General features: G+C 40.4%; 1 protein-coding gene across 1 annotated transcript in view; it reads left to right on the top strand.

Annotated features, from left to right (window-relative positions):
• Window positions 1-624: 624 nt before the first annotated feature.
• The window catches only part of LOC311062144 (uncharacterized protein), a 52724-nt gene continuing 30266 nt past the window's right edge, over window positions 625-23082 (top strand). Inside the window, exons 1-26 of the mRNA XM_084080975.1 lie at window positions 625-939; window positions 3180-3260; window positions 3447-3471; window positions 5045-5059; window positions 5718-5771; window positions 7578-7711; window positions 8553-8678; window positions 9447-9504; window positions 10496-10549; window positions 11339-11407; window positions 11913-12052; window positions 12914-13042; window positions 13159-13216; window positions 15120-15200; window positions 15775-15819; window positions 17750-17838; window positions 18230-18488; window positions 20198-20223; window positions 20369-20437; window positions 20560-20587; window positions 20693-20716; window positions 21114-21179; window positions 21560-21699; window positions 22689-22784; window positions 22873-22927; window positions 23035-23082. Of these exons, the coding sequence (XP_083937101.1) occupies window positions 910-939; window positions 3180-3260; window positions 3447-3471; window positions 5045-5059; window positions 5718-5771; window positions 7578-7711; window positions 8553-8678; window positions 9447-9504; window positions 10496-10549; window positions 11339-11407; window positions 11913-12052; window positions 12914-13042; window positions 13159-13216; window positions 15120-15200; window positions 15775-15819; window positions 17750-17838; window positions 18230-18488; window positions 20198-20223; window positions 20369-20437; window positions 20560-20587; window positions 20693-20716; window positions 21114-21179; window positions 21560-21699; window positions 22689-22784; window positions 22873-22927; window positions 23035-23082 (1999 nt within the window). The 5' untranslated portion in view covers window positions 625-909. The remainder of the gene's footprint in view (window positions 940-3179; window positions 3261-3446; window positions 3472-5044; window positions 5060-5717; window positions 5772-7577; window positions 7712-8552; window positions 8679-9446; window positions 9505-10495; window positions 10550-11338; window positions 11408-11912; window positions 12053-12913; window positions 13043-13158; window positions 13217-15119; window positions 15201-15774; window positions 15820-17749; window positions 17839-18229; window positions 18489-20197; window positions 20224-20368; window positions 20438-20559; window positions 20588-20692; window positions 20717-21113; window positions 21180-21559; window positions 21700-22688; window positions 22785-22872; window positions 22928-23034) is intronic.

Genomic DNA, 23082 nt, shown 5'->3' with positions numbered 1-23082 from the left:
TACATGTTTTTACCAATAATCAATGTTTGTAGAGGACACTGAGGGCCTTAAAAACAAACAATAAAAGCTACAAAAATAATTCTAAAATGTACGGGGAGCCAATGGAGTGAGGCCAAGACCGGAGTGATTCATTCACATTATTTCTCTCCTGTGAGGAGACAGGGCATGCAGCTCTGCATTTTACACTTCCTCCGAGGTGGAAAGACTGGTGACGCAAGGTTAATTTTGCACCAGCTGCGACTGAGTGATGACTGGTCAATTCCCGCATAAAGGGAGTTACAGCAGTGTTTCCCAAACAGGAGGCCGGGACCCATTTTTGGGTCGCGAAACCATTTTTATGGGTATTATGATTATTTCTGGCATTCCAATTTATACGGTAAAATCCTCGGTGTTAATTTAAGTGTACAAATGGAACCAAATGGACCCGTATGGGTCCATTTGGTTCCATTTGTACACTGAGAGTTACAGACACATATCCATTTGGTTCCATTTGTACACTTCTCAGAGTTACAGACCCTTAAGGGTCCATTTGGTTCCATTTGTACACTCTCTGAGGGAGTTACAGACATACAAGGGTCCATTTGGTTCTCAACTATTAATCATTTTGCTGGGGACCCCCTGGAACTCCCAAGGACCCCCCCCACCTTCTCCACTCTACAGATCTGTCTTCCAAAGAGTTCCACAGTGTTCCTGTAGGGGGCAGAATTGTACTTCTTTAACCGTACAACCTGTGGCTACAACACCAAAACAAGAAAGAAGGAAAAAGCAGAAGTAGTAGAAGAAGAACAACAGGATGTTTTTAACTCTCTGATCAGCAGCTCTAAACTAAAGCACTGATCAGTGATTTAGTTTGATATATAAACCCATATAAACCGTTTATAAGCCTTATTATCAGTGTGGTGTTTCAGCATGTTTCATCCTCCAGGACTACACTGTCAGGTAGGAACTATAAAACACTTTATAAATAACACTGTCTTTACCTAACACTAACTTACACTGTCAGGTATGAACTATAACACACTTTAACTAGGGTTGTTGTCACTTTCCTTACTCCAGTGCAGTGGTGGAAAAGGTACTAAAAATGGTTTACTTAAGTAAAAGTATCAATACTGCAATTTAGTAGAAATACTCTGTTACAAATAAAAGTCCGGAAGTAAAAAGTACAATTGGCATCAAAATGTACTGCGTCATGGCGCAACTTGTTCCTGGTTTTTGAAATGTTTACATTTTAACCCATACATCTACATAAACGTTCACATTTCACATATTAAGTGCTGACCTCACGGCCACAGATGTAACAAGTTAAAACGCCTGGGTAAAAGTACCTGTATCTTCTGTATTGTTCATTAAAAAGCATTTTAATCCGATTGGTGGCCATTTTCTTCGTATCTTTTAACTACGCGACCCTATCGGTTGGAAGTTGTATTGCACTCTGATACGTTATAACTATGGAAAAAAATGGCCGCCGATAGGAGTTAAATGCTTTGTATTGAACAATACAGAAGATACGGGTACTTAGACCTGCCTGTTTAAAGTTTTAACATCCATGGCCGTGGGGTCAGCACTTTATATTTGAAATGTGAACGTTTATGTAGATGTACTGGTTGTAAATGGAGAAATTTCAAAAACCAGGAACAAAGTTGCGCAATGACTGTCATGATATGACAGTCATGTTTCAGGGCTATTAAAGTACCAAAAGTAGAAAGTACTCATTATACACAATGTCTCTTTTCACAAGTTTTGCTATTTTCAAATGGCCGAAATGAAATGCAAGTAGCCTATCAGGGTCAGGGCTGAAGTGGTTAATGTATTGTATTAATAATCTATATCTACAAAGTAAATAAAGTTTTATAATAATTGTAGTGGAGTAAAAGTAAAAGTATTGGAAATTGGAAAAAATTATACTTAAGTAAATGTACTTAGTTGCTTTCCACCTGTAGTATATTGAAACACATTTATGGACTTATAGAGCCCAATTTGAACACACACACAGAGACATGAGGCTGATACTGACTTCTGAGTGGTCGACAGTGCACATTCCAGAGTGGTTGCTCTAACCCTAGATGTCCAGTTCAAAGGAGGCTACCCAGAGGGCATCTGACCTTAGCTGACCTCTAGCATCTTGGGGTGTTGTTCTTCTGCACAATGGACACACACACACACACACACACACACACACACACACACACACACACACACACACACACACACACGAGAGAGATGTAGCACACACACCTAGCGACGTGCACATCCAGTGTATGCAAGTACACACACACACATGTGAAGTCTGCCTATAAATACTGTGAGGACAAAGAAACAGTCCCTTGCCTTGCCCTTCTTCTTCTTGCTCTGTTCTGTTCCGGCCACACCATGTAGCAGCAAGGCTGACATGTGCTCCTGTGCTCTGTACTCTGTTTTGTCCAATAAATCGACTTGAGGAACATTACTGGTCTGGACCTTTCTACTTGTGTCACGTAATATACTACACACCAACTACAGGGTTGTTGTCATTTTCCTTCCTCTAATGCAGTGCGTTATGAAGCCTTTATTGGTCAGTCATTTCTTTATATAATTACTAGGTCATTTGTCATGTCTGTCATGTGCAACTTCAACGCCTAAAAGAAATGTAATTTTTATTCATAATGTGTTCCAGTGTTCAACGACAAAAACACAATTCAATTGTTAATCGCAATTATTTGTGGGACAATTAATGGCCATGTCAAATGTCATATTCGTGACAGCCCTACGTACGATAAGTTGATGTTGGCTCCTGCCTCCATCAAGTTAACATGAACACATTTTGCGCGCACACACACACACACACACACACACACACACACACACACACACACACACACACACACACACACACACACACACACACACACACACACACACACACACACACACACACACACACACACACACACATATGAGAGAGTTCTCGCCCCTCCCAAAGGAATCTTAGTGAGTCAAAAGGTGGCCTTGACTGAGAGAGCAGCCAGTAAGGCATACACAGTCTATTGTCAGAACTCCATGTTACTAAAAGACACATGCAATATGAAAACACAATGAAGAAGTGTAGCATGTCAGGTTCTGTCACATTCTGGGTGACTGGATCCCTGACTATCATTCAATTCCTCTATAGCTGATGTAGAGCATTGTTTGTTTCCTGTCAGATTTGCCTTGTGGACTGGAATCACCCCAATCCCAATCCAAATCACTTCCATGGACATCTGAAGACTAACAAACATAGAAAGGTATGTAATCGCCTTCCCCGGGCGGGGAGAGATATCTATTTTTTGGTATTATTATTATTTTTTTAATACATGAAAAAAAACTGTAAAAGAAAAGAAGTAGTGAAAATAGCAGATCTGAAAGATGCGACGTGTTGTGAGCTTTTTCACTAGTCATTACTAAACCTGTCTGCTGTTCTCTACCCACAGAACAAGGGGAAAGTATTTCACAAAGGTAAGGCCCTCTCTTATACATTTGATAAAGGGTTCACTCGAGTGGCGCAGTGCTAAAGTGTCTGCTCACCACCGGCGGAGGATCGAATCCACCGCGCTGCAACCGGCTTTGTCGAGTGACCATACGAACACAATGTGTCCCGTTTTCGGGGGAGGGAAGTCGGGCGGGGAGGGTGACAATAGTCACTGACTCACTGATGATAGCATAGAGCAGTGGTTCTCAACCAGTAGTCCGGGGACCAGTCCTTGGGTGTGTGTGTGGTGGGGGGGGGGGGGGGGGGGTTACCAGGTGGTCCCCAGTGAAATTAGTTAACATAGCGTCACAATCATTTTAACCACTTAGCTTTGGCTATTCAAAAATAGCAGATATACGTTAAAAATGTTTTTTTTTTACAAATATATATATATTCAAAGATATGCACACATTTTCAAGATTTTTCAAAAATAGCAGATGTTGTCTCCTGCCTCGATCAAGTTAACATGAACACATTTTGCACAGACACACACACACACACACACACACACACACACACACACACACACACACACACACACACACACACACACACACACACACACATATGAGAGAGTTCTCGCCCCTCCCAAAGGAATCTTAAGGGAGGAGGGAATAGAGGCACGGGAGTGATTCTCTTATCAATTCACCAAAGTGAGTCAAAAGGTGGCCTTGACTGAGAGAGCAGCCAGCAAGGCATAAACAGTCTATTGTCAGAACTCCATGTTACTAAAAGACACATTCAATATAAAAGTAATAATATAAGTAACAATAAACATAGTCATACTTTAATACAACAATCTGAACACTGAAATAATTGGCTGTCTGCACTAGCAGTGAAGTAGGGAGCAGAGGGCCTCACAGAGATATGGAGCTAAGGGTCATAGGTTGTAAGCTTGTAAGCCATCCTGTCTACTGTAGTTCCTAGACAGTCCTTAGATCCTGTCGATCCTCCCTAGCCGGCCTGTCACTATAGTAGCAAAAGTAACAGATGCAAACCCTGCACCTGGGTGCATGTTTTATCCCATTTGACTGGTTGGTATGTCTCAATGGAGCCAAATCGTCCAGCTGTAACGTGCATGCAGGCACGTACTTCTACACAGTTACATGCAGGGCTCTTATTTTCCATTTTCAGTACATTCCATCATTATGGAGTGCAGTCAGTCTGAGTCCAGGCATCAGACAGGCCTATATTCAACGTAATGGGGCGGCCATAGCTGAATGGTTAAAGAGCCCAGCCTATAGGAAGCCAGAGGTCCTAGGTTTGATTCCAGGCCTCAGCAATGTGATCCTGAGCAAGACGCTTAACCCCTAACTGCCCCCAGAGGCGCTGTCCCCGTAGCTCCCCAATGCTCCTCACTGAGGATGGTTAAATGCAGATACCTCATTTCACTGTGTATGCAGATATACAGTAACAAATACCACCAAGGAGTGTGGACTATTTTTTATTACTATTACTATTACTATTACTATTACTATTATTATTATTATTATTATTATTTGAATTGACCTCTGATCTGTTTGTTTTCTCTCTGGATGCTCTTTTCCTCCTGGAGTTCAGATGTTGTTAAGTCGGGTAAGATCCTATCCCTTTACAAACATTTGTTTTTAACATTTAGAGAGAGAGGGTAAGTGGTTTTCTTTGGTTAAAATAAGTGTTAAATAGCTCTATGTTCTTATAGTACTCATCGATATAGAGTGTTTGTTCAGTAACAGGAGTCTCCATGTGTCTCCAGCTCTTTAGTAAACAGAAAATACATTTTCAGGCCGGGATACCAATTTTATCCAATCAGGATAGAGAATTCAGACAGGATACAGATTAAACAAGTGAAATTGGAAGTGATGACACTAAGAAATGAGCAGAAACAACATTGGAACTGGAGCACTATAAAAATGAAGCTGATACATGGGTGCTCTTTCCCGATTGGCTGAAATGTTGTCACCTACCTGAAAATGTTTTTAAGAGCTGGGGGACGGACACACACACACACACACACACACACACACACACACACACACACACACACACACACACACACACCCCTGTGACTGATCAAACACTCTATAGCAATGATTACTATCACAATATAGTGCTTTAACCTTTTAACAAAACAATATCACTTACCCTACCTTTTTAGGTGGTTAATCACAAACTTATTGACGCAAGCAAACGGTCTATTGTTTTAATATTGTGCATTGATGCTGATGTTTCTCCTTGTCCCTGACTCTTCCAGTCTATTTGGACCACATACCCTCTCTGCGGCAGTCCCCAAGAGACCCATATTTAGGTTAGTACTGTGTGCTGACAAATACACATCCGTGGACAAATACGTATCATTTTGCGGGTCCTTCACATGAAAAATGTTTGAGAACCACTGATATATAGCAACATAAGTTAAAAAATACAAAAAAACTATTTGGATTTAGAAGACAGAAGCAAAGATTTGAGTTAAAAACGTTCGCTTTGAAAAAAAAAAAAAAAATCATGTATATAAAGGTTTGTACAAATTTCCACATTCAAAATATTTCCAAATAGCAGATATACAAGCTCATAGTGCGGCACTCGGTGCCGCGCTATGAGCTTGTAGATCTGCTATTTTTGAATAGCAAAAGAAATCTAGAAATCATTCACAGATTTGTTCCTGGTCTTAATGATTAAGAGGGATATTTCACATTCAAACATGTTTGGGGTCATTTTAACATCTACTCTGGATTTTGTGAACACCCCAGACAGTTTTTAAGTTGCTTGGTTTATTATTTAGATATTTGATATTCATTTTATCTGACACTCCCCCTTCCTACAAACCCATTGTAACTTCAAACTCCATTTTAATGTTAGATTCATTGAAAACCCCCAGTCCTTGGTTTTGGTGACTGTAACAGAAAATCACATTTATATTCCTGTCTAATTATTATTATTATTATTATTATTATTATTATTGATTTACTAGTTATTATTATTATTATTATTATTATTATTATTATTATTATTGATTTACTAGTATTACCGTTATGCCGTATGACTGGATTCTCCTGAATTATTATAATTATTACTACACATTGTTCTGATTATGCCTGAGTGGAGTGTTCTAGCAGGGAACGTAAACAAGGAAGATAAGGAGCCATCTGCATTGGTGTTTACTGGGAAAGGAGAACTGCTTAGCCAAAATACTGCACCGGGGCCGTCTGATTACATTTGTATCCTTATTGGGGTTAACCTTTCACCCTCCTGGAACTCTGTATTTGCCAGACCCAGGGGGTCGGCCTACAGGAGGCTTTGTCTGTCTGTCGGTTCGTCGGTCGGTCTCTCCCTCTTTTCCTCCCTAGCCATTCAGGAACGCTTCAGATTTCAACCACCAGGGGCAACAGAGCAGGTCTGGACTTGCTACCATTTGAGGCAATTTAGTTGTTCTACATAACTTATTTCAGAGGTTTATTACTACACAAGCGGCATAGTAAATTACCTAAACTTATGAAATGCTGGATTCAAAGCCCTTCTGCCCATATTCTGTGCACTGACTGACAAGGGACAGGTGAATGTAATCAGACTGGAAGGTTTGCTGGTCTAGCCTATACACCAGCAAACCAAATCTACAACCAAATACCCCTATACACAAAATGTTACACACACAAAATGCCTAAAATGATTTATACTTTTAACTTATAAAATGGTTTGTAGGTGTGTTGCCTACTAGGAATTTGTTCCTTCTGGGTCTGGCAGAACCAGGTCTCCTGGTCTTATTTTAGTTTTCACCAACACTGAGTTCGGTGTCAGACTCCCGTTGCCTTCCGAGGCGCTGTCCGTTTTCTTTTACTACTACTATATATATATATATATATATATATATATATATATATATATATATATATATATATATATATATATAAAATAATTCAAATTAAGTATACTGTATATTTTTTGCATCACCATTTGCTTGTTGTCCTGTAGAGAACCCCTGCATTGTGTGGTGGTTTTCCACTTGTTCCTGGCTGGAAAATGACATTTAATTCCCTTTAAGCAGCACATCCTACTGTTCTTCATTGTAACACACAGGAATGTGGTTTATTTTCTGTATTTGTCTCCCTCCCTGCAGGCCTGCCGTCTCTGGTGACTCTGTACATGAGTTCAGAGTCTGGCTCCCTGTTCTACCTGTGTCACGCCTGTGAGGAATCAGTTTCTGACATAAAGGAACATTTCACCTCTACTGAGCACTGCCGCAACTACTACGTAAGTGTTGACCACCACCTTATACAGAGATGCGGGATTTGGGGAAACCACAGAGACGGCGGTCTTGTGCATCCGTTCACTGTCAACTGTTGTTGTCTCAGGGTAGTTAATACCCTCACAAAAACATGTAGTAATCCTGGTCTCTATACCGCCTCCCCCATGACAGCCGGGGCGCCTGATGGAGGAGAAGGGAACTGGTTGGAATAACGTGTTCCTTCCACGCGCTACGTCCAACCAGGGAAACTCCCCCCTGTCAGGTGACAAGAAGGTCAGTTGGCTCTCATGCATTGAAGGAGGCATGAGCTCCCTAGGCTGGTGAGGGGAGTGTAGCGCCCAGGATCACTTAGAAATTGGCACTGGGTGAAAAAAATAAGGGTTACAAAATCGCGGGATAAAAATTATAAAAAAAAAAAAAAAACTGTTGTTGTGAAAATACGCCAATCTGTTATATAGGTTAATAATTGCTTGAATGGCCGTGCTCGCTCTCTCTCTCTCTTTCTATCTTTCTTTCTCTCGTCTCGAGCTGATGATAATGATGATGATGATGATGATGATGATGATGGTTAAAATACGCTACACTATAATAATTACAAAACATAGATTAACCACTTCAGCCCTATATATATATTTTCGCCATTCGAAAATAGCCGATCTACAAGCTCACAATGCCTTGCGATGCGACGCATTGTGAGCTTGTAGATCGGCTCCAGGGGCGTGGTTTCCCCAAATCCCCAGTGCGGTCCCAAATCACGCTACGGAGATAGATTAATAAAGTTTTATTGACATCAGCTTGCATAAATGCTCTTTGTAATTGAGATTTATCTTTTCCTATAATTCCCAGAACTACACCAATCCAGACATACTGAGGTTCTCCTGGATTCACAACAATCATATAGAGCTGTGTGTGGATACTGCGGCCCACAGGGACACAAAGAAGAACTGGGAGCTGCACACTGGGAGGATGCAGGTCTGTTGGCAATGCATAGAACACTTGAATTTGATCAGTGCGCTGCATAGTATACGTGATTGTTCTTCTTTTTCCTTTTCTTTTTTTACATTATGTTTATTGTGTACAGACCAAAGGCGTGGCGTGTTTTCGCCCCCGTCCGTCCGTGTGTTCATGTGTTCGTGTGTTCGCGTTTGTGTTCGCGCGTGTGTGTGTGTGTGTGTGTGTCTGCGTGTTCGTCCTTCCGTCTGTTAAGCACAGTTGAACCAATCGGCGTGAAACTGGGCGCGCACACTCCCTGGAGTGCGTGAGCCAGAGCAGAAACTGCCCAAAGGATTGCCCAAATCTTTCACATCGGCCTGTTATAGCGCCACCAGGAGATCTACAAAGCTCACAATGCGTCACGATGTGACGGCGGATGCGTTGTGAGCTTGTATTGTTGAAATGGGTTAAATGGGCTAAAGTTGTTAAAGCTGAACCTTATCTCAAGACGTAACTCTGCAGACAATAATAAAGGGATTAGTCGTGCTAATAATGGAAAATATCAGTGCAATCAACTGTTGATTACAGGTCACCACAAAACTAACTTAAATTAGCAGAGATTACATTTTACCATCCCAAAATGTTAGTAAAGGTGTTATTAACATAATGGATTACTGAAACAATTCATTTTCCAAATCCAACATGGGCAAAATAATGTCTTTGATGTTGTAACCAGAAGGAACAGTATGGTTGATGGTTTCAATTTACGTGAGCTGTTTTATTCCATCTTCTCTGTGTTGTGTGCAGGTTGTGGACATGCCTAGAGATTTGTTTGATACGGTGAAAGGAACCAGTTATGTCAAAGGTAACAGTGCTGCTGCCCCTCTATTTTATTATATTGACTTTGCCTACGGAGCTAAAGTGTAAAATACTACTGTATGTACATTCATTGTGTTTGGTGACATAACTCGTAGCTCCGTTGTCATTACATCTTTAGTCTACTCTATGGGGAAGTACTTCTTCTCAAAAAGGAATGTAGTGACCTACAGTACAGGTATACTGTAGGGTATTATGGAATGCAACAAGAAGTTGTCAGAAACAGTATTTATTGTCTCCGCCAGACCGAAGGCGCGGCCAAAACTATGTTTTGCACCTTGTCCGTTCGTTTGTGTGTTTGTGTGTCCGTTTGTCAGTCTGTGAACAGCTAATTTCTGGCCCACAATAACCTACCTGACCTGGCAGAGACCTGTGCTACGAGGAGCACTTTTTCTAGTTAACTGTATACATCAATATTTCATTTTGGGTGCCTACATCATTCGGCGTGACTGTCTAAAGTAATGTAGAACACAGATCCCAGATTTCCACTTGAAATTATATTATTTACTTGGATGTTAAAGCACAAGGTCACTTGTGGTAGAGGTTTGTCATGATTGGTGAGATATCTAGCGCCATTGATTGGAGAAATTTTTTTTGGCTTGACATTGACTTGACCAATATTTAACCAAAACCCAGTATTTGAGTTTATTTTTTTTAAATGTCAACTTCCTGTAGATTTTTACTATTCTATGGATACAGTCCGGGTTTTCTTCCCAATACAAATGTCTAACTCGACATCAAGTTGATATTTTTCATTACAAAAAAAAGAATCTGCTTTGTTTGAGCTGTGCGATGTAAGTTAATGAGGAGACTATTTTTGGATTATTAATTTAAAAAGCAGAATGGTACAAGATATCTCGCCAATTGGATTAGTTTACACCATGACGAGGTAATTCATTACACAACCCAAACTTCTACCGACTAAAACACTTGAATTCTTGAGCGGTTACAAATTCACGATCCTTCTCACTCTTTGACAGCGATGAAGACTCTGAGTCACAATCCCTACCTTCTGGGACTGAAGAGGACCACAGGTCAGTTGATGAGCTGGTCCATGGCTTCTCCATGGCTCGCCTCATCATTTATTATTTTGTGTTCCCCTCATTGGCTTCCGGTTGCTGCCAGCAGCCCTGGTGATGAGCCTACAAGGCAATCAAGGGCATGGCACCCTCTTAACATTTAGGATTTGATCCAACCCCATACCCCAGCCTGCACACTTAGAATAGCTAACACAGGAATGCTTTACACGCCTTCCCCTAAAACACCCTGCCCAACGCTCCACACGTCCCAGACTCTTCTCTAAAACACTCTGCCCAACGCTCCACACGTCCCAGACTCTTCTCCCTTCTCTAAAACACTCTGCCCAACGCTCCACATGTCCCAGACTCTTCTCCCTCCTGGCTTCCACAATGTGGAACTCCCCATTGCAGTCCGAACTGCAGACTCGCTCCCCATTTTCTGAAAACTGAAAACTCACCTCTTCAGGCTCTACCTCACCTCCTAGTACTCCTCCATGCTTGTATACAATGCTATACTAGTTATACCAGGCAGATATGACACAAAAACATGTTGATTTGTATTTATTTTATTGGCTTGAACACTCACTCACTCTTACTTATGTGACTCTTTATCCTGTCGTTTGTTGTCTACGGTTCATGCCATTTACTCTTAGGGTCAGGGTTAGGGTTTTAGAGTTTTCTAAATGCCTGAATTGTAATTGCAATTTATGCAGTTTATTTGAACCCTTCAGTGAAATAAAATAATATTCTTTATCATGTAATAAAAAAAGAAACTCCCAATATTTGTGATCCATCTATCCACAGCTGCAAGGCCAAAAAAGATGTCGATACAGACATACCTGGGAACCGCCAACAGGAAGCATCCTCTTCTAGGTCAGTGCTTTGCATCCTGTGTTGATTTTGACAGCAAATTTTGATTTGGTTTTAGTCATAGTCTTTTGAATAAAGTTCTGTTTAGTTTTAATCATATTTTAGTCTCGTGAAATGTTTTGCGTTTAGTCTAGTTTTAGTTGACTAAATATCATGAAGATTTTAGTCGACTAAATCTACTGTGGATTTAGTGATGCCATCGAAATGGCTGATTTTCACTTAGCTGCATGCCGAAAATAGCTGATCTACAAGCTCACAATGCGTCGCAGCGCGTTGTGAGCTTGTAGATCAGCTATTTTCGGTCTGTGACACCCGAGCACAGCCATGATGACCATGATGACTCTTCTCCACTCGTCCCTCCCTAACATTTTAATCTAGTTGTTATTTGTTGACAAAATTGTCAGTATATTTAGTCATAGTTTTTAGTGATCACAGCTTAGTTTTTATGAAGTTTTCGTGAGTGAAAAAAGGTAGTCGGCAAAATCAAACAGTGCTTCTCCTCCCTCAGGTCTGGAGCACCTGGTGGAATGCAGCTGTGAGGAGCAGACTGACAGACGCTTATATCTCTGCACCGTCTGCAAACTCACTCTAACCGACACTAAGATCATCAGACATCTCCTCAGCTTCTATCACATCCACCGATACATTGTAATTTTGATACACTCTTGATTGTTTATTTTAAAAAAAGGAAACGCTCCAGTCAACATGCTCAATAAGGGAGATGTTTCTTTAGTGCTTTTGTGGAAAATTAAGTTTCAGCTTAACCCATATGATCCCATATGAACCCAGCTGATGCCTGAATTTCCATGAATTATCTTTGTGCATATTCATGACCACCTGTGCCTTTCTGTCACCACAGTCCAGTCTTTCAAACGAGCAAACTGGGGAGATTTTAACCCATTAAGACCGGGACAGCATCTGTGTCATTTTAGATTTCTTTGGCTATTCAAAAATAGCAGATCTACAAGCTCATAGCGCGGCACTGAGTGCCTTTGAAAATATATATAATTTCTATATTTTTTAAAGTGAGCATTTTGTAACTCAAATCTTTGCTTCTGGAGGGGTCCCTGGAACAACATATTTTGAGATGGGGGTCTGTGGCCAGATGGATATCATTTTGAGGGTCCTTTGACATTCTCAAAAAGTTTGAGAACCACTGATTATAGCAACATAAGTTTTTTCAAATAAACTGTTTAGGATTTAGAAGACATTTGTAGAATCCACAGAAGCAAAGATTTGAGTTAAAAATGTTTGCTTAAGAATATATATATTCAAAGATTTGCACACATTTTCATGATTTTCATGACATTTTTTTAGATAGATTTTTTCATGATTTTAGGTAGATATACAAGCTATGAGCTTGTCTATCTACATATCTCTAGAGATATAGCCAAAGAAATCTTAAAATGACACAGATGCTTTCCCGGTTCAAATGGATTAATGCCTGGGCTTGGACGAGTGTTGTTGGGTAGCTCACTACATTGACCTGGGTGTTGTTTGTGTCTCCAGAATGCATGGCATCCCTCTACTCTGCAGTTCTACAGTTCCTACACCTACAACCACATGTTTCACAACATGATGCGGGATTTAGCTAAACAGATGGAAGAAATCCATGGAACGACCATCACTGATATGAAGGTAATGAAGTACAGTAACACTCTAGAAGTAAATGATCATCAGAAATGCATTTCCTAAGATGCTCTGGTAGTGTACTGTATGTCAGTTTTAATAACTGTAAGACCTTGTGTTTATAGAAAGTGGTCCTGGAGCCTGCTTTGTTCTCATCAGTGGAAGATACTTACTACGCAGAGGGTACGTTTTTATTTATTTTAAATCTTTTGTTCCAGAATCAGAAACACCATTCACATTATTATTCCTACTGTTGGTCACATTCAGGGCATTGCATTTGTGTTAATAGAGCTTAGAGGAGGCAATTCAGAGTGCTTTACACAAAACATTAATTTTCTTTCTGTACGAATTTCAACCCGACCCACACTACTTTGTGCGACTAGTCGGCTAACGGCCCTCGCAAAAGGCCGGAGTCCCTGAATCGGTGTGAAGTAGATAATACTCAGACCTACCCAAACCTGTGTCTTTGATGGTTTTTATTTACTAACACAAATACAAACATACATTAACACACCCAGCAGCCAATCGTGCTGCTAAGCGGCCAGTCAACTACTATCTTAGTCAACTACGATCCTGCCAGTAGGCTCACATTCTACTAACAAGATCTAACCAGGTCAGGCAGTCAGGTCAGACAGGTTTTAAACTACTGATCTGTTGAGGGACTCCAAGAAACTGATTCCCCACTGACTCTGCACCACAGACCCACACAAAGGATGTTGCCTCCCACCAGATCATGCCCACCCCCCAAGGTGGCCTGGGTCTCTATCTTTCCAGATAAGGGATTTAAGGTATTTTTACGACCCTCAGAATCTAAGCAAGGACCCACAATATGTGCCTTTACTCACTGGGCAAATACGATGAGCACCTAGCAAGTGTCTTTCTCCTCCCCCATACATAGGCATCAGGCATGTCATTTGAGCCTCTCTCTCTCTCCTCTTTGAGATAAGGGAATGGTACGGAATTTACGACCTACACACTCTGAGAAAGGACCCAACTTATGAGACCTTCTAGAGCTGCCTTAGTTAATGACTCCAAACAGGCAGTATTAACCTTCATATATATATATGTATTTTACCTATGCCTTTATATGTCGGCCTACCACACTGGTATAATCCTAAATAAGCAGTAAATACACACATAATTATAATCATAATAATATCACAGGCGCTGAAGGCATGGAAAAACCATACACTTTCGTTTTCCTTTATTTATTCAGGGAAGCCCATTGAGAGCAAGTTCTCTTTTTGAAGGACGCCCTGATAACAACATATAAAATACATACATAATGAGAAACAATAACACATTATCACATTACAGTGTCACAGATGCAAATACACATAGTGTTACATGAAACAGGTACAGTCACTATGTAGTGTGTCCTCAAGAAGCACCCTGAATGTCTCTATTGAGACCAATCGCACCAGTTTCAGAGAGTGCTGAAGTTTGTTCCATTTGTGTGGAGCATAATACATGAAAGCAGTCTTTCCTTGTTCACTGCTCTTACGTGGACTGGTATATCTAATGTGTGTTTGTGAACGTGTTGAATGTCCAGTAACCTTTGGTTCAAAAGCATAATTAACCCATTAAGACCTGGAACCGTGCCATTTTTAGATTTGAGCTAAAAAGCATTATTTTACACTTTGGGCTATTTTTTAAAAATCGTGAAAATGTGTGCAAATCTTTGAATATATATATTTTTAAAGCGAACATTTGTAACTCAAATCTTTGCTTCTGGGGGGTCCCTGGAACAAAATATTTTGATGGGGGTCCGCGGCCAAATACATATAATTTTGGGGGTCCTTGACATGAAAAAGATTGAGCACGACTGATATAGAAACATATGTTTTTCAGAAAACTGTTGAGATTTAGGAGACATGTAGAATCTGCTTCAGGTCTCAATGGGTTAAGATATGAAGACATGGAGCATTACATAACAAAATCACAATCCGTATAAAAGCATTGAATACAATTATTTTTTGTTTTGTTTTAAATTAAACCAAAATAAGAGAATAGAATTAGAGTGAAATTATATTTAAAAAAACATGTCCCTATATGTAACCATGTAACCCTCACTGACCATGTTTAGCCTTGAAGATGCTGGAAGACTGGAGGAAGGAACGCAAGGAGAGCAGCTTGATGACCAGAATCACACCAGGAGACAAGCTGGGTAAGTATTACACTGAAGGAATAATATGACAAGTACCAAACGTAAAAGTACTCATCACGCAGAAGGTCCCATTTCAAGTTTTCAAACTGTATCAAAATCTTTTGAAAATGGCCAATCTACAAGCTCACAATGCGTCGCATGGCGACGCGTTGTGAGCTTGTAGATCGGCTAATTTCAAATGGCCGAAATGTATATAGGGCTTAAGTGGTTAATGTATGTTTTATAATAGTAACTAGTAACTCAAGTTTTCAAATGATTGTAGTGGAGTAAAAGTACAATATTTGCCTCTGAGACGTAGTGGAGTAGAAGTAAATGTACTGAAAATTGGAAATACTCCAGTGAAGTAAAAAATACCTCAAGTATAGTTGGACTTAAGTACAGTACTTAAGTACATGTACTTTCCACCACTGCAAGCCGCGCAAGTATTAGACTGAAGGAATATGACTCTTGGCATTTGTAAGGGTTTGTCTCATGTGTTCTATGTAAAGTTTAAGGTTCCCTGTTCCACTCAGAACCTATTCTTCTAAGAATCCTTGTCTTTTTTTTTCTTCAGTGTTGTCTGTATGTTTTTCAGTTCATGTCCCTGACAAGTTGAACCCCAGCAGCACCTCTCCAAAAAGTGAGCTTTTTTTGTGGCATACAAAAAAATGACTTCATAAACAGTCACAGATCATCTTTCTTACTGCTGTACATTTGATAGAGGGATACAACCATCAGAATTGTGTCTGGTTTATAAAACACTGTAGGGTATTTACTTACTATAAAGACAGACAGACACCAGAGCTCTCAATTTTACGTGCCACACGGAGAGAGTCAGATATAGCCTCCTGCTATCCTCCAGACCATTGGTTCTCAAAGTGGGGTCCGGGGACCCCCAGGGGTCCTTGAGGGAGTTCCAGGGGGTCCTCAGCTAAATGACGGATAGTTAGTAACCAAATGGACCCTATTGGGTCTGTAACTCTGAGAGTGTACAAATGGAACCAAATGGACCCTAACGGGTCCATTTGGTTCCATTTGTACACTCTCAGAGTTAAATCAACATTGATTTTACAATATAAATTGGGGTCCAAGAGATAGAAATGTCATTAAATGGGGGTCCGTAGCCCTTATGCATGTCAAACTGGGGGTCCTTAAAGTTAAAATGGTTGAGAATCACTGCTAGAGCTGTAAAAAAATCTTCTGGCATATCTTTTCAAATGGGGGTCCCCGGGCTAATAAGTGTCCATTTGGGGGTCCTTGGCATGAAAAAGTTTGAGAACCACTGCTCCAGACAACCTCTGACTCTTTCGTCTCCGCACGACCTTTTTATTCTGCATAAGCGGTTTCATAACACATCATAAAGGGGAACCGATAAGTTGTGCTAACAGACTTCTGTTTGCCCAGTGTATAATGAGTAATACACATGTCCTCCAGTCCAGGATGTGGAACACAGTGTACATAATGTGTACATAGGTCAAAGAACAACATGTGCGGAATCAAGCACTTGGGCTAGTGGCCCCCTCAGGGGTAAACATATATCATGATCAATACAAGTACAAAATACAGTGTAAGTTACATACAAATAGAAAATACAAACTTTGATCCCTAACAAACACTTTCTCCATTGATGGTATCCTTATAACACTGTAGAATTATAGTTACAAGCACTCATAGTTATTGTCTCCGCCAGGAGACTATGTTTTCGTTCTCGTCCTTCCGTGTGTCCACCAAGCTAACATTGGTCAAGCTTCACGTGACACGTGACAATATGTTGAAAGGGTGTGTTTTGATTGGCTAGTGAGACGCATGACGAAATAGAGACCTATAAATAGGCGTGTCACTTCAAAACATTGTTTACATGTTTTGAAGTGACATCAGTGCCATTACCCCAGCTAACATTGGACATGTTAGCTTGGCTGATTGAACATGTTAGCCAAGCTAACATGTTCTAATCCTTAGATGTTCTAATCTAAGAATCAGAACATTTCTAGAAAACTATGGTTAAAGATAGGGTAAGTGATTTCCTTTGGTTAAAATAGCACGGGTCTGCTGGCGGAGACTTGTGCTCCGAGGAGCACATTTTCTAGTTCATACTGCTTTCATTGCTTTGTAACTATGATCAATAATCATTTATTGATTATAGTTGATAATAAAGCATTTTATAAAGACTTAAGATGTATTATAAATATAATAATACTTCATAATTCTTTGCAAGGATCATAGTGTATTATTATAATGTCATAGTTGTAATACAAATTATATAATGTATTATAATCACTTATAATGGATTTCAGTGTGATTGAGAAACAGGCACGCACGCACGCACGCACGCACGCACGCACGCACACACACACACACACACACACACACACACACACACACACACACACACACACACACACACACACACACACACACACACACACACAGTCTCAGTAGCGGCGTAACAACCAAAGGAGCCATGTCAAATATGTTTGTATAAGAATTAGATTCAGCAGGTTATAGGGATTTGACCCTGATATTGATGCTGGGTTGATATGAAGACTTTCTACCTTCCTTTCCTCCTTTAGGAAGAATTTCCTACACAAGAGATTTTTTACTTGGGCTGAGAAATTGTCCTGCGGCCCAGAGGAATCCAGAGTTCTTCTTCTTCTTCTTTGTAAGTTGAACACGTCTTCAACAGTATACACTAGTGGCAGCCATCACTATAGTGTCAAACAAGCAACCGCTATTCAAAAATAGCAGATCTACAAGCTCGTAGCGCGGCACCGAGTGCCGCGCTACGAGCTTGTAGATCTGCTATTTTTGAAAAATCGTAAAAATGTGTGCAAATCTTTGAATATATATATATTCTTTTAAAGCAAACATTAACTCAAATCTTTGCTTCTGGGGGGTACCTGGAACAAAATATTTTGAGATGGGGGTCGGCGGCCAAATACATATCATTTTGGGGGTCCTTGACATGCAAAAGTTTGAGTACCACTGCTATAGAAACATACGTTTTTCAGAAAACTGTTGATTTTGTTGAAACCTTGATTTTTTTCCCCCAGGATCCCCAGATTGTTCTCACACCCTCGCAGTCACACACACCCTTAGCTGCTAAGACACCCTTACAGTCACAGACACCCATTGCTGCTAAGAGACCCTTACAGTCACAGACACCCGTGGCTTCTAAGGGACCATCGCAACCACAGACATCCCTTGCTGTTAAGAGACCATCGCAGACACAGACACCCCTGGCTGCTAAGAGACCCTCTTGGTCACAGACGCCCCAGCACCAGTCTGCATCCAGCGTGGCCACACGTGGTGGTAAGCTGCTACATCAATTTACAATAGGGGTGTGCCGATACACTAATTTCACGAAACGATACGATACGATATTTGGCTCACAACTTCGATACGATTTCGATACGATACGATACGCACTTTTTTTATTATGAAAATATATGGAGGAGAAAAAAATAAAATGCAAACAAATAATTCTGTTTTTGCATTATTCAGACATGCAAACTTGTAGCTTTTCAGCTACAATAGCCGTTTTGAATCCAAATAGTATGACACCTGACCCAAAAAAAAAACATGTTGTCACTCTTTTCACTTCGGGGCCGTTTGTATGCCTGATTATTATGATTGTAAAAAAAAAAAAAAAAAAAAAAAAAAAAATTTTTTTTTTTTCCAAAAACGATATTTTTTCCCCTCAAAACGATACATATCGTCGCGAAAACGTATCGCGATATATCGCGGGACGATATATCGGCACACCCCTAATTTACAATCAACAATTTAGGTGTTTAGCAAACGCTAGTGATGAGCGGGCCGACCCGTAACCCGCGGGTCAACCCGCAGCGCGGGTGGTCGAGTCAAGATTTCAGAGGCAATTATGCGGGCTGCGGGTGAGCGGGTCAGCCACTCTCACACAAAAAAGAAAAAAAAACTATTTTGAACAACATGCTTGTTTATTTAGCCCATCACAATGAAGTGCTACTGTAGACCTTAAAGCGACTTTGGGTACTTAAAAGAGCACTATATAAATCTGAGCTATTATGATGATGATTATCTTTTTTTTTCCCACCGCGGGTCGCGGGGCAGGTTGAGCCATAGATTTATATATGGGTTCGCAGGGCGGGTTGAGGCGGGTTGGGTTCCGTGGCGGGGCGGGTCATGAAAAAACCCGACCCGCACATCCCTAGCAGACGCTCTTAATCCAGAGCGATTTACAGTAAGCAAGTAAAACACCAGGTAATACGTCAAATGCATAGAAATAATAATCTAGGATCATTAGGTAAACCAAGAACCTATCATCAGTCTAAACAGTATAATATATTTTTTAAAGAAAATCAATAATCTGTGTACACACTGTAGGATGCCAAGTCTACAAATGAACCTGGCGTCCGTCTACATATCATGCTAACTACATGCCAAGACTAATGTGGAAAACATGAATTGGGATCTAGGCTATCATCACCATAACCCTATCAGGACTAAGCCAATAGAACATATAATCTAAGCCTCATTTAAGAAATGTTAGTGGAACTTCACGACAGACTGCCTTATAAGACATACTGTACTGTACTGTACGTACATTTGTGGCAGATGCAGAGAATGCATCAAAACCAGCTGTAGGCAATATAGGTGGTATAATACTGATGCCCTCATGCACTTAAAGCGTCATTGATAGGCCACTTTTTCACTTTGGAAGCTCTATATATTCAGCTGCAGCCTGCAATTATTAACATAAAAAATGATGTGAACCGCATCGCAACGACCCGAATGAAACGAGGGGCATGCTGTACGTTCTTCTGTGATTTGGTGCTATATAAATTAAAATAAACTTGACTTGACCCAACACAATGGTAGGGGAACACTGCTGCAATTATCTGACCACATCTGCAAACTCTTATAATCAGTCTCCCCTTCTCTTGTTTTCATGTCTTGTGTTACCATCTGGTTCTTTATCCACATACTCATATTCATTTATTTTCTGTTTTTTTTTTTGCATTTTGTTATTTTGCATCCAGACATATCATACGTACTGAGCTGCCAGGTGAATATGAACTCCAATCTCACCACCATAATCTTCACATCATCACCAACACTGTATACTTGCCTCTTTCTAAAACGATTATAAAGTACAATGTAAAATAACTAAAGATGATGCTGATATTCATTTATTTTGGCTCCCCGGTCAGGTCTGCAGTATGAAATTCGAAACCACATCGCAATATTCTAATCACGTGAAAGGAGAGGAACACAAGCAGGTGAGACATATTTTCATACAGTATGTTCACAAGTTAGAATATTAATGAATGTACTTGCCCAGAACTTGATTAAATGTGTCCCAATGAAATGTCTGTCTGTCTGTCTGTCCGTCCATCCACAGAAAATGAAGACTATCTTTGTGACAGAAGGTACTACAGTAAACCCTGTTATCTCATGGTCTGTTGTTGTCCACATGTACTGTATGTGACATTAATGTATCTTGTTTATTTTTAACCCTCTGTCTACAATCACAGCAGATGAACTGGAGAATGGACGAGGTATGATTTATTATTATTCTACTCGTTCTATATGTTGTTGGGTTATCAGAGATGCTGTGGAGAGGAATTCAAACTGAGCTCTTGTAAACTAGCAGACAATCATATGTCATTTTTTTTATCATTGATTGCGAACCGTAAAGCTTAACTGAAGCTTTCTCTCTCATCTTAGTGTACTACAGTATTACTATCTTAACTGAAGCTTTCTCTCTCATCTTAGTGTACTACAGTACTATCTTAACTGAAGCTTTCTCTCTCATCTTAGTGTACTACAGTACTATCTTAACTGAAGCTTTCTCTCTCATCTTAGTGTACTACAGTACTATCTTAACTGAAGCTTTCTCTCTCATCTTAGTGTACTACAGTACTATCTTAACTGAAGCTTTTTCTCTCATCTTAGTGTACTACAGTACTATCTTCAATGAATGCCAGTACATGAATGCCAAGAAAAGACATTGGGTCAAGGGTGAGTTACAGTAGTTACTGCATTATGTGGATATATATAATATGTATATCATATAATGATATATAATGCCAGTATGATGCCATTCAAGAGCTACATTTTGCTACATTTGTTTTGTACTTATTGTAATGAAAAGGTACTCTTGTTCCACAGTTTGCAAACATAAATGACTCTTGTCTTCAATAATAATGAATGGAGCATTTCCTCTGGGATAGGTCTTCATCATATATGTATAATAATGAATGGAGCATTTCCTCTGGGATAGGTCTCCATCATATATGTATAATATGTATAATAATGAATGGAGCATTTCCTCTGGGATAGGTCTCCATCATATATGTATAATATGTATAATAATGAATGGAGCATTTCCTCTGGGATAGGTCTCCATCATGTTGTGACGTGCGTCTGCAGCCGTGCTAATAGCATGCCTCTGTGTGTGTGCTGCCTCTGCCAGTCTACCTTCCCCGGCTCCAAGTTCAGAGCCCATCTGGGGGATCCAACACACATCAAACAGACTGTGGTGAGTCCTTTGTTTCTGTCCAGTTTTGGTTGTGTATAAAGTGTGTATGTGTGTTTTGATTTGATTTGAAGTCTATTACTACTGTACATATCAAAGAGACCCCCATGTGTAACATCACGTTTTATTAATTTAACATTTTGCTGGACCCTGGAACTGGCCTGGAATGTCCTTTACTGACTGACTGACTGACTGACTGACTGACTGACTGACTGACTGATTGTACAACAGACAGTTGCACAGCGTCTGTCGTACCATCTCTGCACTCTGAAGAGCACACCTTTCTTGTTCAGAAAGCTGCAGTCTTCCCACACAACTACCCTTCTCCGTTCTCTACACTCCCTGCTCCCTGCTCCCTGCAGTGTAGCTCGCACCCAGTTTAAGACCCTGGTGCTAGCCTATAGGGCAGTGAAAGGAACAGCTGCGGCCTTACACCCCTGCCCGACCGCTTCGGTCTGCCGCCTCGGGGCGACTGGTTTCCCAGTTGCCTAGTTCCCTATTCCCAGTTCCCTATTTGTCTCATCTGTTTAACCCATGCGATTCTTAAAAATGTTTTCTAAATCCTAACAGTTTTTTGAAAAAAAAAAAAAAAAAATGTGATGAAATGTGATTTTTCAAAAATAGCAGATCTACAAGCTCATAGCGCGGCACTCGGTCCCGCGCTATGAGCTTGTGTATCTGCTATTTTTGAATAGCCAAAGAAACCTAAAGTGACACAGATGCGTTCCAGGTCTAAATGGGTTAAGAAAGTAGGTAGCTGATATATTGCACTTTTAACTTAGCGCTAGGTATCCTCTTAGTTGCTTGTTTGAGTAGAGAATGCACTTAAGACTTCCGGTGATAGTAGTTTTCTTGCCTACCTACATGTACTGTATGTTAAATGCACTTATTGTAAGTCGCTTTGGATAAAAGCGTCTGTGAAATGACTGCAATGTACAGTAATGTCCTCAGTTTTAACAAACTAGAGGTTTCTTCTTTGTTCTCTTGGATAGGTGCACCAGAATGCTGCTCAGTTACCAGTTGTGAGTGAAGGGGTCCTAAAACCCCAGGTCAGGGAGGAGGAGGAGAATGCTCACATGATGCTCAAGGTAAAATGGCAAACAAAGCACATTGTGTGTTTTGCTATGTAATGTATTGCAGTCAGTGCTGTAAAACCTGACCCGTTTTATTTTCCAGATAATTGATCTCCCAAGCAGGATCTTTGGCATGCTCAACGATGACTATCAGCATGGTGAGTATAACTGACCATGTTATCAAACACATTGGAACTTGTCAAGGAGGGACTATCTGAGGCCCACCTTTACACCATTTAACGGTTTCTTAATGATTCTTTGACAGTCTGCAAGACGCTTGATGAGTACTTATGCAAAGACTGGCAACTTGAAG

This window comes from Gymnoscopelus microlampas, assembly GCF_963454915.1.
Source record: "Gymnoscopelus microlampas genome assembly, chromosome: 15".
In the NCBI taxonomy this organism is placed as follows: Eukaryota; Metazoa; Chordata; class Actinopteri; order Myctophiformes; family Myctophidae; genus Gymnoscopelus; species Gymnoscopelus microlampas.
Note: the sequence above shows the minus strand (reverse complement) of the source record. Positions and strands in the feature narration are given on the sequence as shown.